General features: G+C 47.5%; 1 protein-coding gene across 5 annotated transcripts in view; it reads right to left on the bottom strand.

Moving 5' to 3' along the window:
- Positions 1–13,770, bottom strand: part of IGDCC4 (immunoglobulin superfamily DCC subclass member 4) — a 108,575-nt gene that overhangs the window by 35,238 nt on the left and 59,567 nt on the right. For all 5 annotated transcript variants that reach the window (XM_068958179.1, XM_068958180.1, XM_068958181.1 and 2 more), the window contains one exon: positions 1,735–1,869. In XM_068958179.1, the coding sequence (XP_068814280.1) occupies positions 1,735–1,869 (135 nt within the window). The remainder of the gene's footprint in view (positions 1–1,734; positions 1,870–13,770) is intronic.

Here is a 13,770-nt window from a genome sequence, read left to right as displayed (position 1 = left end):
TCTCCACCTGCAAAGGATGGGTATCTTTCAGACAGCAAAAGCTGCAGCGCTTGCCTGCCTTTGCCTCTCAAAAATTCAGCTGAGAGTACCTTTAGACAGGCACAAGCTCTCAGCCTCCACGGTGAGCATATGCACCTACTTAGCACCATCAGCAGGGAGCACAGCTGAGATTAAACTCTCTGCCCCTTCCATTGATTTCAGGAGTCTTCAGATGGCCTCACAGTTCAGTGGCTTTGCATTCAAAGGAGCAAGAGATCTGCGCACCCCACTTGCACAGGAGCAGTTTGCAAAGCTGGCTCCAGATGGTAGCAATTAGCTGACACCACTAAAGTTGGCAGAGTCAAATTGGCAACCAGAGCTACAATCCTCGGTGTTACCTACATGACTTAGTCCCCAGTAACTCTGCCTGCTCCTTAATGTAACCTTGGAGAGAAACACACTTGCGTAACCTGGAGAATTGCTAGCACAGAGCCATCCTTTCTAATCTGAAGAACCCACACCAGAAAGCAGAGGGCACCCAGCAAACTCTTTGAAATAAAATTATTATTATATCTTGTTGCATGCAAGAAACTGTTCCACCCTGCAACACCCTCCCTCCCCCCCAAAAAATCACTTTCATAGTGTTGATTGACTCTGATTATATCTCCCCTGAGCATCAGCAGCTCTCAGCATAGCAACGAATAAATGATTCGGCATGTGAAAGCTGGATATTTCCAAGTCTGAAGTACCCAGGATAAAATAAAAACATTTCTGCCAGAACGTCTAACTCTCCCAGGTTTAGATTTCCAAAGTTGTGTCCTCAGGTTTTTTTGCTCCCTTTCTGAAGTGAAGGGGAAATATTTGTATACACTAAAATCACTGCCTGTGGACCAGTCTGGGCTGAAGACCAACTACAATAAATGGTTACAGGGGAAAGAAAGTCTTAAATCATGACCCAGATTTATGACAATGACTGAGAGCCTTTTTGCGGGGAGAAGCAATTTCTAAGCAGAGAACGTCAGAGTCTCGGAAACATCTGATGGATGTGACACTCCATGAAGCGACACTAGCATCCTACTCGTGACTTAGGCTATCAACCCTTGAAAAGCACACACCAATCTGGCTCATTTGTACACCTCTGACAAGAACTAAATGTCTTCTCAATCATTCCTTCTTTTTTTTTTTGGGGGGGGGGGGGAAAGCGGGGGGGGGATGAAATCTGACTGTAGTAAGATTTTTAAACAAAAATCTCACAGCAACATTCCCAACTCGAAGCCGCTCCAATGATTAACAGATCTTATCATGTTTTATCATCCTGCAAGACAACACAAGTTATTTCTCCAATGCAATGGTAGATTTCACAGAATCCCTACTAACCAATCTGAGTCACCGGAGGAGTAGCATGGACCTGACTCCATCTCATGACCTTCACCACTCAAGCTCATACAATAGGAGTACAATTAATTTGGATCAAAAGGCATCCAGGCACCAGAGCTTCATATATTTCACAGGTCAAACAGCTACAAAGCAGACTGCACGCTTTGTAACATTCTAGATTTAATTAATAATTCCAGTTTAGCATGGACACCCAGGCCACTGTGACACTACCGCTGTAGTTAAGTACTGATGATGTAAAAAGCACCCTTCTCATCCCACATATCTTTGCTCCTTTCAATAGATTTTTAAAACAAAGTGTCCACAGGTTCCTTTTGTTGTGTTCCACAACAAAAGAAGAATTCTGTCCAACACACTCACCCTGTCGTATCCAGGAGACAAAGGGGGTGGGATCGGCGGATGCCATGCACTCCATCACCGCACTTTCCCCCGCCACCACCGTTGTGTTCTCCGGAGCAGCCACGATGGTGACATCTCCTGTTGCTGGCTGAGAACCTAACACCAGAAATAAAAAGGAAAATTTGTTCTTTCAAAATAGGAAGTCCCTAGAAAAGCACTGTTTGGGACACCTTTAATGGAAAAGGAAAATACCCTTACCACCAAAAAAGAGCAAGTCACCTCAGAACACAGGCATATAGATATTTCTGTGTCCTTTTTGCATTTCATTCAATTGGTGAGGTCAGTGTCACCTTTGATTGTGGCTGTTTTCACCATCAGACTACAGCATGCAGCAGGGTTTGCTGTGGAAACTCTATAAGGAGGGAGCAACTCACCAGCTCTACCAGAGCCAAGGCTGGGACTCTAGAGCCCACGGCCAGCTACTGCGCCTGCTCAGGACCTGGTCTAGCCGTCTCAGTTCTGCTATCACGTCTGTGACGGCCACTGTGATACCTCCAGAGGAGCATCTGGAGCTCGGCTGTACGTGACAGTGCTCTGCACCTTTTCTAAAGCTTAAATGTCCTGATGAAGAGCAGTGGGGCCTTTCTTTACTACAGGCCAAGCTGCTGGAGCTGAGCACACCCACATCTGCAGGAATCCCACAGCAGATTCCAGTCTAACTTGAGCAAACTTAGGCAAACTTTGTCTCAAAGGTTCTCCTAATTAACAAACTAGAAAGTATTCCCTTAACTAGCAAAAGACCAGATTTTCTAGACGCTCTTGGCTTAGCAAAGAAAGTCTGAGATTAGAACGGAGCCAGAAGAGGATTTTCCAAGATCCCTGTAAGGATGCAGAACACAAAACCCAGACATTGTGTCTGTGCTTCCCCAGGTATTCCCAAATGCGTTCTCACTCCTAGTTGGAGGAGAAAAGCAGGTCTTGTTTTCACATGACTAAAATATTTTTGCTAAACCAATAAATAAAAGGGTGCCTGAAAGATTTGTTCAAATCCCACCAGTGCTAACAGAAATTAGTATCAAGAGTTTCACATGAAATAGAAGTAGGGCTTCAACCCAGAGCCTTCCATGACTATTGCGAAATAGATGCTTGTCAATTAGATGAAAAAAAAGACATCACTGTTCTCCAACAGAGCAACTACTCTGCACACAACACATACTCTGCCAAGGCATAGTAAGTTATAGAAAGAATCTGGTCATTTGGTTAAAGACGTTCAGATACCCAGACACTATATTGTAAACTGCAACACAGAGAGGTCAATCCTCTGTGTCCAGGCCGTCACCTTATGGCAAAAAGACTACATCAGTCACAAAGTATCTGGAGGAGAGAGCGCTCTTTAGCGTATACGTGCACAGATGAACAGCCAACAAGTAAATGAAGCAACATTTACAGGAAGATCTATAGGCTGCATTCACGTCGTCTTGCTCCTTGGGAATGGGATGGGGACGTTTTGCTCAAAATGAACCTTCTGTCTGTCTCTGCCCCACTACTGAGTGGAGGTTAAGGGAAGGCTAAGGAAATGCCTTTGCTGTGGTCAGATTTCTCTTGTCCGATGAAAACAACTGGAGCACTCTTGAGAAGATCAGAAGGTTCACGACCCTCAACGGTAGCAACACTATTCTCCCAGCTCTCCCAGAAATATTTTACTTTGAGGGACACTCTTGTTATTGTCCTCGCGGAGAAAAACTACAGAGGAGTCATGTAGTGTAAGTAATTCTTAAGCCTGCTCCAGGTGCTCCCATGATACAGCAGAGAAAGTTCTTGGCAGCAGGTCTAAAATAAATGAAAAGCAGGAGCTTTTTTTACAGCGCACAAACTCGCTGTCTCAGGATGCTGCAGAGTTCAAAACAAGTAAGTTCTGACTGCAGTCCCCAGCCTAGGATGTGCCCACATCCCTGACCTGCAGCTGCTGAGGGAGATACCCAAGGAAACTATCATGTTCTCCTTGCCCAGTTTCTTATGCTCTTTCCTCTAGCCATTCTCGTGGCATGCAGGCAACATTACTCATACAGATTTTACTTGTGAAAACGAATAAGAAATGCCTTGGCCTCAGCATACACATCTGTCTGCATGGCAGGAGGTTACACACTGTTACACTGAATGCGCTGCGCTCAGCCCACCTCCAGGCTCATTGCCGTTCACACTAGCACAGTCTTGCCACAGAGAGTTGGATCTGCACTGACATTTTCTTGCGGTCCACACGTATGTAAGGGTTCTCCATCCAAGGGATTACACGAACACATTTGAAAAGGAGCTAGTAAGATCCCTGAGTCACCAAGGGAAAACAGGAGAGAGCAGGAGCCTGTGCTTGTCCAGCAGATGGAAGCAGAGACCGAGGAGCACCACGGTCCTCCTACCCAGGGCAACGGCTGGACAGCACATTAAACTATGAGCCCAGCCCTGCATGCCAGGGAGCACGAAGAAAGAGAAGAGCCACTTCAGCCAAGCTAAGCATCCTCTTTCCCGGTGAATAACTACATTACAAGCAGAGCCTAGTGGGAACAGCCACATGACAATCTCTTCTCACGGCTGCAGTCTGCCACAGTCAGGACTCGGCTACAATCAATTATGTTAGCTCTTCGCGTAATTCAAGCCTACAGTACGGAAGCCAGCAGGTGCCTAACAGCCCAGCAGTGCAATTACCCTGCAGCGAAGCACAAGGGAACCAGAACAGCCCCTGCCAAAGCACTTCGGAGGGCAGCGTTCAGTCCCTCTCCTGTGCCTGATGCTGATTTCAGTTGGTTTAGGCTAGGTCCAAATCTGGCTCACCGTTTTCCAGTGATGGTGGTGTTACTCAGCACAAAAGCAGCCCAGGAGGAGGAGCATCAGAGCCCAGGGCTACAAGGGACTGATGGAAAGGGACGCTCCCTGTTACTGGGACACACTGGGGAAAGCAGAGGTGAGTGATCAGAAGCAAGTGCTTTTTTTCGGCTTTAGCAATCCCTGCCTTCTGCTGCTTAGTCCCACATCTGCACAACTGCTTCTAGTTGTAGCGGGACAACTGAGGGGGCAAAACAGCAACAAGAAGAAACAGCATCAAATTATGGATTCAGGCACCACCACTGAGCAGATCAAAGTCCTAGCTGCTCTTAACTGTGGCATGGAGGCTGGGCCTGAGAACTCCTGTGACAGAAAATGAGCTTAAATGTAAAAACAGGCATGAGACCTTCCAGAACAGGCATATAAGCTGAAGGATCAGAGAAGCACAAGGCTCTTTTGAACAGCAGCTTTCATCTAACTCCAACTCCAGTTCAACAAAGCACTAAAATCCACAAGTAATCATTAGTCCCGCAAAACAACCGAGCACAGGGACTCCAGTGAGACATGGCTAGATAGGCGAGACTGCTCCGTGCCTCACTAATTTGAGGCCTTGACCCTTTCTCTGCCCCATAGAGTAGAGAGGGTTGAGGTAACATTGGAGAAAGAAAAAGGAGAAGTAACTTTCTAGCCAAAAGTCGGAAAAAAACACATGAGAAAGCACCAGAAGCAAAGGAAACGGCTTCTGCAAAAGCCATTACACAAAAGGCAAGACAGCTCATGCTAACAGGCTGCCGGGCTGGGAAAACACCAGACAACCCAGTAAGTCCCCAGTAAGTCCCCATGAGATCAGCTGTGAGAAGCAGCCTGAGACAGAGGTGCAAAGGAGCCAGGTGAGGAATTGCTACTCCTTAAAAATGCAAATACAGCTCTGAAATCCTGCTGTCTTGCAGATGAACACAAACTCCCCGCCCTGTGTCCTGCCACGGGGCATCAGGTGCGGACTGGAGAGCAGGCTCTTGCTGGAGACCCAGGCCCATGTTCTTCTCCAACCCAAGGCCTCTCTCGAGGCACCCCCCAGCCTTTTCGCTGATCCTGGGAGCAGGAATTAACTGGGACATCACACAGATTTCCAACCTACCACCGGAGCGAGCTTCCTTATCTGACACCACAGGCTGTTTGCATACCTGTTGGGTAGGACACGGATGAGATACTTCTGTGTGTATAAAGCTGTCCTTATCTGCAGGGTGTTGGGAGGAGGAAAAAAAAAAAAAAAAAAACCAGAAAGCTGAAAAATGCCACCAGCCAGATGGCAATATATTCCTTGCCAGATTTCCATGTGGCTTTCTCTACCAAGCATAGAGCAGAGGAAGAGAGAAAGCACCACTCTTGAAACCTTACTTAAACACCCAGCTGGTGCACCCAGGGGCATGGCCCCCACCCAGGTGCCAACTGCCAAAGGCACGTGACAGGTTACAGAGGCTGTGTGTGAACGTGCTTGTCCTACACCTGAGATCACATCACCTGCTCCCTCAACAGCTGCCTTGTAGGGCTGTCTGTCACTAAGAGAGGGATTTTACAAACTGCCCAAATCCTCTCTCTGAAATGGTCCCAAGAGCAGTCAGGCAGGCACTGAAATCTTCTGATCTGGCAGAGCCACCAGGAAGTGCTGCTACAGAGCCACTACCTTTAGCTTCACCTTTTCTTAGGGCCTTGAATTTCTCCCAGCTGGGGAAGGACCAAAGTGCTTCACTCCTCCTCACCCCTAAGCAGTCTTATAAGAGCTCTGTGTGTTGCTCCTGCCCCTAGCTCTGCCCATCCCACACCTTGGAGACATTGGAAGGGGAAGAGCAAGCAATTCTGCTTGGCCAGGTAACCAGCCAGCAGGAACCAGGCTGGCTACCCATAAAGGCTCACAACGAGCTACTCGTCATCTCAGCACTTACTCTGCAGAAGACCAAAAGAGAGCTGGTGTCGTGGCTTCCCGACAGTCAAATCCAAGGGCACACCTCAAGGTCTCAGTGGCTGTGACAACCTAATGCGATACCAAGATCGGCAACAGCCACACAGATCTGTAGCTTGAACATTCATTACTGCTTTCTCCTCCTTCAGCCAAAACTCTGGTTTCAGCCTTGCAAAACTATTGGGAAAACATATTAGCCCAGTTGCCAAGTCTGTTTGTCGCTGATTGTTATTGAAATTATATTACAAAAACAAACACTTCTGCTTTTCCATTACATTCCTTGGCGCGTGCATGGGTGAACGCCCCATATATCTCTTGCACACACAAACACACTGCTCTCCAGCTTGGTATTTCCCTGTGGGACTGTCAGAGCAAGCCTACTAATCAAGCTCCTCTTTAAACTGAGCATTCTTTAAAGCACATCTTTCACATCCTATCTCAATAGGCTGGTTGGATAGGATGGATTGCAGGTTAACTGCTATGAACTGGGTTTGGTTCGGTTTGAAGAGCTCCCAAGGACAGTACTAAGCTAAACACTTAGTAAAGCCTCCACTCAGTGGAGTCTGACAAATATCAGAGGGCAAAACCAACCTGAGTTTTTGTCTCCATTAAAATAATTTCAGGTCAAGAGGGAGTATTGTTAGAACCAAAGGGAAAAAGAGCTACTGCTTCCACGACATCTTTCACCGCCCGAACAAAATAGGTCACTGAACACATCTGCACCATGCTGTCCGTTCTACGATACTAAAAGCTTTCACAGTGCTGCCATTTAAAACTTGGGGCTTGCGATTTCCTGCCCGCACCCCCAGCTCTGTTTTGTCTCTCCAAGTAGCAAAGCTGCTCTAGGCAAAAGCTTTGCACAGCTCAGGGAATAAGCTATGAATTCACATCAAAACCCACCGTCACCCACTGCCCTTTGCAGACTTTTTGCCCTCCTGCATCAGGTGGATTAATTTTACCGTCTTGTACTGAAAAAGGCCTAAAGGGTGCCAAATACCACTCTGGGATGACTCTGAATAGCGCACTGAGACTGCAAGAAATCCTCTGCACACAGGAAGAGTTGGAGAGATCAAGACTCTCTCCCCGCACGTATCGTCACCCTGTGCACACACTTGCGTTTTGCTTAGGGAGACGGCAAGGGAGCCGTCACAGGGCAAGAGACAAGACTTAATGGGCAATTTCCAGAAATATTTCAAAATATTCCCCTAATTTTTTTTTTTAAATAAACAGCTCATTACAGCTGATTTCTCAGTGTTTATGCAGTTTTCTACTTTCCTACCACGACATAGAGAAGTCTCATAGGTACCTCGCAGCGTCGCACTCCTGGAGAAGGGTTCCAGTGCTAGGCTTTGGCCAGACACGGAAGAAATGAGGGAAATAGCTTATAATCAAGCGTAACATAAAACCAATAGGAGGCAGTGAGGGGAGCACAGGGAACACAGCGATAGTATAGCAGCATGTCAGGGTGAGACCTCAGCACACAAGCTGCCTAACTTAGGAAAAATCAAATCTGTATAGTTTCAAAGCAAAGGAGAGTGATGAGCAGAGATGTGAAGGGAGGCACTGTGGGGAGCTGCTTGGGACAAAGCACAAAATGTTTACTTGAAGTTATAACTTGAGTTATAACTTACATGAGTGATTTCAAACTCCAAGAGAGTCTACAACTTGGATCTGCCTCTAATGCATCCATAATTCATCAGCTATCCTCTCCCTCCTCCCTGCTCTTGTTAGTGCAGAAGATCAGCTAAGAATTCAGGCAGTGCAACAGGAGGAAAATGGTTTTTGTTCAGCCAATTTGTGACGGTCGTTTGCAGTGACAAGAAGATGACTTCTTCTTGGATGGGAACTAACACCTCTCTGCCGATTCCATAAACATCCTGCCTCGGCTAAACTGCTGGAGGTTAACCAGGACTTGCACGGGGACACATTCAGCTCTCAGCTGTCAGCAGTTCAAGATTTGGAGACATCCAACAATCAAGCAACAATCTTCTGTTCCGCGAACTTTCTCACCCTCTCTGGAGGAGGAGCCTGAAACCTTATTCATCCCTGGGAGTCTCCGCAGGGAATAGATTCTAGCACTGAGCAGCTGTTCATTACACAAAGTCAATGCTGTCACTGCTGTTACCCTGCAGACAATAAAGGAGCAAATTACCCACTGCAAAGCACACACCTTCCAAAACGCAGGCACTGTGTTTGCAGAGCATGTCCTCCTCCCACTCCCCAACTCTCTCCCTTTTCTCAGGGAGCTCAGAGACCTCCCGGACTGTGCGAGAAAGCTGACGGCAACCACAGAGAGAAGATCATCCCCCCCATCTGCCTTTCTCCTCCATTTAGACTGTCCTGGAAATTACCTACAATTAATTTCTACTTCTGGGCTAGACCCAGAACAGGAGACTACTAGTGCACAAGATCTCTAGGCAGGATTCCTGCCTAGCTATGTCCTAACGTTATAGCATATCCGCTTTGGGGGCAATATCAACAACGCCAGATCTCAAAACCGAGCACACTTAGCAACAAGCATTTCTTCTTTCTTAACTGTACTCATCTCGACGCAATAATGCACAGTTTTGCGGACAGGAAAGCAAAGCAGCCAAGAGGGAACTGGACCCAGTGATTTTCAGAAGTGGCTACAGATACCGGGTGCTGCCCTTCAGATACCCTAAAATCCAGGCCTCCCCAAAATATCACAAGTCAAACACCCCTTCCTCCTCTCCCCAAAAGTGGCTTTCACAACCACACATCCTTTCCAAAACGTTGGGTGATTTGGCAGTCTGTCAGCCTGGTTTGCAGACTACCATTAGCTGTTTTTTTCCCCCCCTTTTGCTATAGTAGCCCCTGCAGCTGTTTGAATCCAAGTCCTGATCTCCTTCATCACTTAAGTTGGGGAGGGATGAGTTTGGAGTACAAGATTATAGGCTCAATCCACCAAACATTTGGTAGCGCTTTGGTGGTTCTCAGTGCGGAAAACCACTCCTCTGCAGAGAATCAGGCTCTGGTTCACGAGCCCTGAATGAGCTTTTAGACCTCAGTAACATCAGAGGTTTGCAAAAATAACAGGAACTCCAGCACTGACCACTCGTGGGTACTGGGACTGCAAAATTTGTTCCAGTGCAATCTGGCAGCACCAGTGCTCCGAGCTTCCTTCATTAGAAATGCTCCTTTCTTTCCTTTCTCAGGCAGCTGTGGAGTGGATGATTCAGTATGAGCCCAACACAGAAGAGAGGCCGAAAAGGATTTGGGGTTTTCTTTCTCAGTAACGCAAAAGTGACATTGTATTGGCATCACTGTTTTTTCTGCCCAGTCACATGAATGAGCTCAGTAAATCGGTTTTGTCTTTTTACCTCATATCCTCAAAACATTTTGCAAGCTCTTACACATTTGTCAAAGCAAAGTTTTCACCGAAAAGCAGAGTAGGGAAGAATTTATCACAGTGTTTTGGAACAGGGATGGGGTCTATCTTCTTAATGATCGAGTTAGTGCTACAGCAATATGGGTACGCATACTTTGTCATTATTAAAGCAGCATACAAAGAAATATACATAAACGATTGAAATACAGACGTTCAATCACTTTCTTACTGCTATTTGTATCCATCTCAAGCCGTTCTCCTAATATCCCCAACAAAGAAACCTGCAAATAGATCCCAAAACATACAGTGCCACCCACACTTCTAATAGCAGGTTTTGTGCTTGCCACCTAATCTAATGCCTGCATATTTAAGACTTCACATATGTGCAAACTAGAGAATTTAATAGATAAAAATACTTTTCTGTGGTGGGAAGAAAGAAAAAAGGGGACACTACTGAGTCCGGATGAGGAATGTTCATTTATTACTTGGACACATGCCCTCAGACATCAGACCAGCATCAGCCACGGCTTCTGGGGTCTCTCCACGGAGCATGTTACACACCGAGCGCAGCAGGAGGAGCTGCTCTAGTAACTGCTTTTCATTTGGCTTGAGTGAAACAGACTGTTAAACAATTTCCCCAGCTCTGCATCCCTCATCTGGAAGCCTGGGGAGCACATGGATCCCAGTCCGGGCAGGCAGAGAGGCCATCAGGCGCTTCTCTTTTGTTTCCCTTGACTTCTTTATACAGCTGCCACGGATTTCGGCTCAAAGATTAAATCCTTTAATGTACCAGCTCAGCCACAAAGCTGACACCCTGAACTGTATGTAACCAGAAGCCCAGAAAGAGGCTGAGCAGCGGCAGTTTTCCACAAACTGTCTTGGATTTTTAGAGGCTTCTTTCCCCCCACCCACCCCAAACCCTTGATTCTTCAGGGTACAGTGTAATGCCCAGGGAACGTTAAGCTCGGCTGCAAAGCAGCCGGAGTGTGCTTTGCCCACTGCTGCACCTCCTGTAAAGCTGTCAACATTGGCTCTCTGTTTGCGTACATGCATTTGGAACTGCTCTTCATTACGCCAAGAGGGACGGGTGCCAGCCAGACTGCATGATGAATTTCTGCTCGCTTCCCCAGCAAACACTTGGAAGCGCCTACATTTGCACCACTCCGAGATGGGAGCTAGTCAAAATAAACAGGAGGTGCCGGGCTGATAGCCGCGGCCAGTCAGCTCTGCAGCCCCATGGCACAAATAGAGCTGCTGCTGCTTCTAACGAGAGTTAGGGCTCTTTTTTTTTTTTTTTTTTTCTGCTGGAGGCCCAAACTAGCCAAAGGGTTGGAGACCTCCAGCCATACAATCAAAATCCTCGGAGCCTGAGGATGCGTCACAGAGGGTTTATAGAAGGCACAAGAAGGAGACCACGAGCAACGGAAAACCCAAGCCTACGACACAGTGGACTCCAAGACCTAATAGAAAGACCATGTCTGAGTATCATTGATAATGTCACCACTGTAGACAGTATCTATTAATTAATAAGCCTTTAACCATTCCTGGCACCTTTTCACAGGTCTTGTGCAAACAAACTCCTTGAAGCAAGATCACTCAGTGTAAAGCATGATTTAAACCTCTAGGTCAGGCAAAGAGCGAAGAAAGGAACAGAAGCATCTCAGTATATCCAAAGCAGTTTGGAGAGCAGCAGAGCAGTCCTCCATGCAGCACCCTGTCCCAACCCTAACCCTGCGACCCAGACAGCTTATGTTACCGACACAGAGTTGTTAAAGCTCTGCAAGCCCCAGCCATTCTCTAACAGCTGCCAGGAATGCAGGGGGAGAGGGACAAAGGCTGCGAGAAATGATCTGCAAGAGGATGTTTTGTAAAGTTCTCAACAGAACAGGAACCAGCACGCTACACCAGGCAGAGCAGTATCTTCACGTTCCCCCCACCCCATCACATTCCCCCTTTCTGGGGTCATAAAACTCTAGAGGCTAGACTCCACAAAAACCACAGCGCCACAGATTTGAACACAGGAACTCCCTGTATCAGTAAACATCACATGTCCCTGGGGACCTAAGTTTGCTGGCCGCTGGAATTCAGCGGGAACATACCCACACTTCTTCAACCATCTCCACTGATTATACCAGCTCTCTTAGTAATGTAAGTGTCTTTGAGTACTGACTAGGGGGAAAGGAGGGTTTCAGAAAGGGTTTCATTTTGTGTCATGAGACGCTAAAGCCATCCTATAGCTCCTTTACCACCTAACAGCTGCTTACAGATAGGGTTAGTTAGCTTGCTACTGCTCTGGGCTCACAAAGCTGAGCGTCCTCCAGGTTTTGGCACTCAGACCTGCCTTCAGGCCAGCACACAGGCAACAGAAATTTGGTTGTACGTACTGGCCTAGACAGACATGCAGACGACATCACTCCTGAGTCAGCAAAGTCACTCCTGCCATGTGCAGAGGGGAAGAACAGCTATGGCAGAGCATGGCATGGACCCGCTCACACATCCCCGAACCACATCTGCCCTGCCAGCCAATCACTTCCCAGAGGGATTCTCCTAGACCAGCACGTTAGCTTCCAGGACGCTGCAGGAGACATCTCCAAGAAAAAAAGGTGCAAGGCACATAGAAATATTCTGTTACCTCTTGTACAGAAATGAGGCAGAGATGCAGCCAGCAGAACAGCCTTCTGGCTCACACTCCACAAGCCCCATAACTCATCCTTACTCAGTCGCCTCAGCTTGTCTCAGCGACTGGACCCATTTCACTTCAATAACATCCTATTTGTGCTCAGAGATCCTATTTGCATCGGATCTATTTGCAATTCATGCAGTTACACATCTGAGCAGCAGAGAGGGAGCAGGCTGGTCATGCAGTAACGCACAGCCCGCTTTCTTTGTGACCAGGGGTTGTGCTATGTGCCATTCCCACTGCCAGCAACAGGCATCCGTATTACTGCCACACACCATTTCGGAAAGAGAAACGCTACGGGAAGCCACATCCCGGTGTGGTCTCCCTGATGCCAGGTATGCAGAGTGCCTCCTAAGAGCTACACTTCAAAAGGCAAACACAAAACAACGGGAGCCTAGAATAACATGGTCGGGCAGTAAATAAAGACTAAAAACTTGGAAGGAAGAGCTAAAATCAGATGGATGTATCTACGTTAACTCAGGACAACGTAAACCTATTTTTCCCAGAAAAGCCAGGAAGGAAAGCTGGCTTTCCAAGGGGAAGGATCATTAGCAATCAACACACAAATCCTGCAAACTCCTTTGGTTGGAGCAAGAGCGTCACTCACTTACCCAGGGCAAACTCCCAGCTGTCCTAAGCAACCCCAGGCACCCGAGATGTCCGAGTGGGGCTCAGAGCACCACAGCTTAGCTCCTAATTCGGCCTCCCCTGCGATCAGGGCTGACTCACCCCGTTCTTGTGCCTCAGCACCACATGGCCTGTCAATACCGGGGGTCTTTGGGACAGTGACAAGCCTCCCCCATACATCTGTCTCATATCTAAAGCCAAGGGACCGCGAGACTAGCTCTGTGTCTGGACACTTGCAGCCTCTCCACTCTGGCTGTTAAGATGCTGCAACACCGCAGGGCGCTGGTAGCCCTTGACCTCAGAGGTACTAAGGCTTTGCTGTAACACAGATGATTAATAATTAACAAGTGCCATCAGGAACTCAACCACATCAACCTTGTTGTCCCCTCAGCCCATTGCGGGCTGCTGACCTAATTATCTCTATTCTTAGCTCCCTTCCAGCCTCGCCATGCAGGCACAGCTTGTTTGCTCAACACCCTGCTGTGAAAGGCCAGGTGTGATCCCTGCAGAGCAGATGTGTTGATGCACCATGGGGTTACACTAGGACCAAAAGTCTCTCAGAGGAGAGCTGAATAAAGCCTGCTGCTTAAACCTTGTTTCAGTTAGAGCCTTACCAAACACCAG

The sequence above is a fragment of the Struthio camelus genome, chromosome 12 (genome assembly GCF_040807025.1).
Source record: "Struthio camelus isolate bStrCam1 chromosome 12, bStrCam1.hap1, whole genome shotgun sequence".
NCBI classification, from domain to species: domain Eukaryota; kingdom Metazoa; phylum Chordata; class Aves; order Struthioniformes; family Struthionidae; genus Struthio; species Struthio camelus.
Note: the sequence above shows the minus strand (reverse complement) of the source record. Positions and strands in the feature narration are given on the sequence as shown.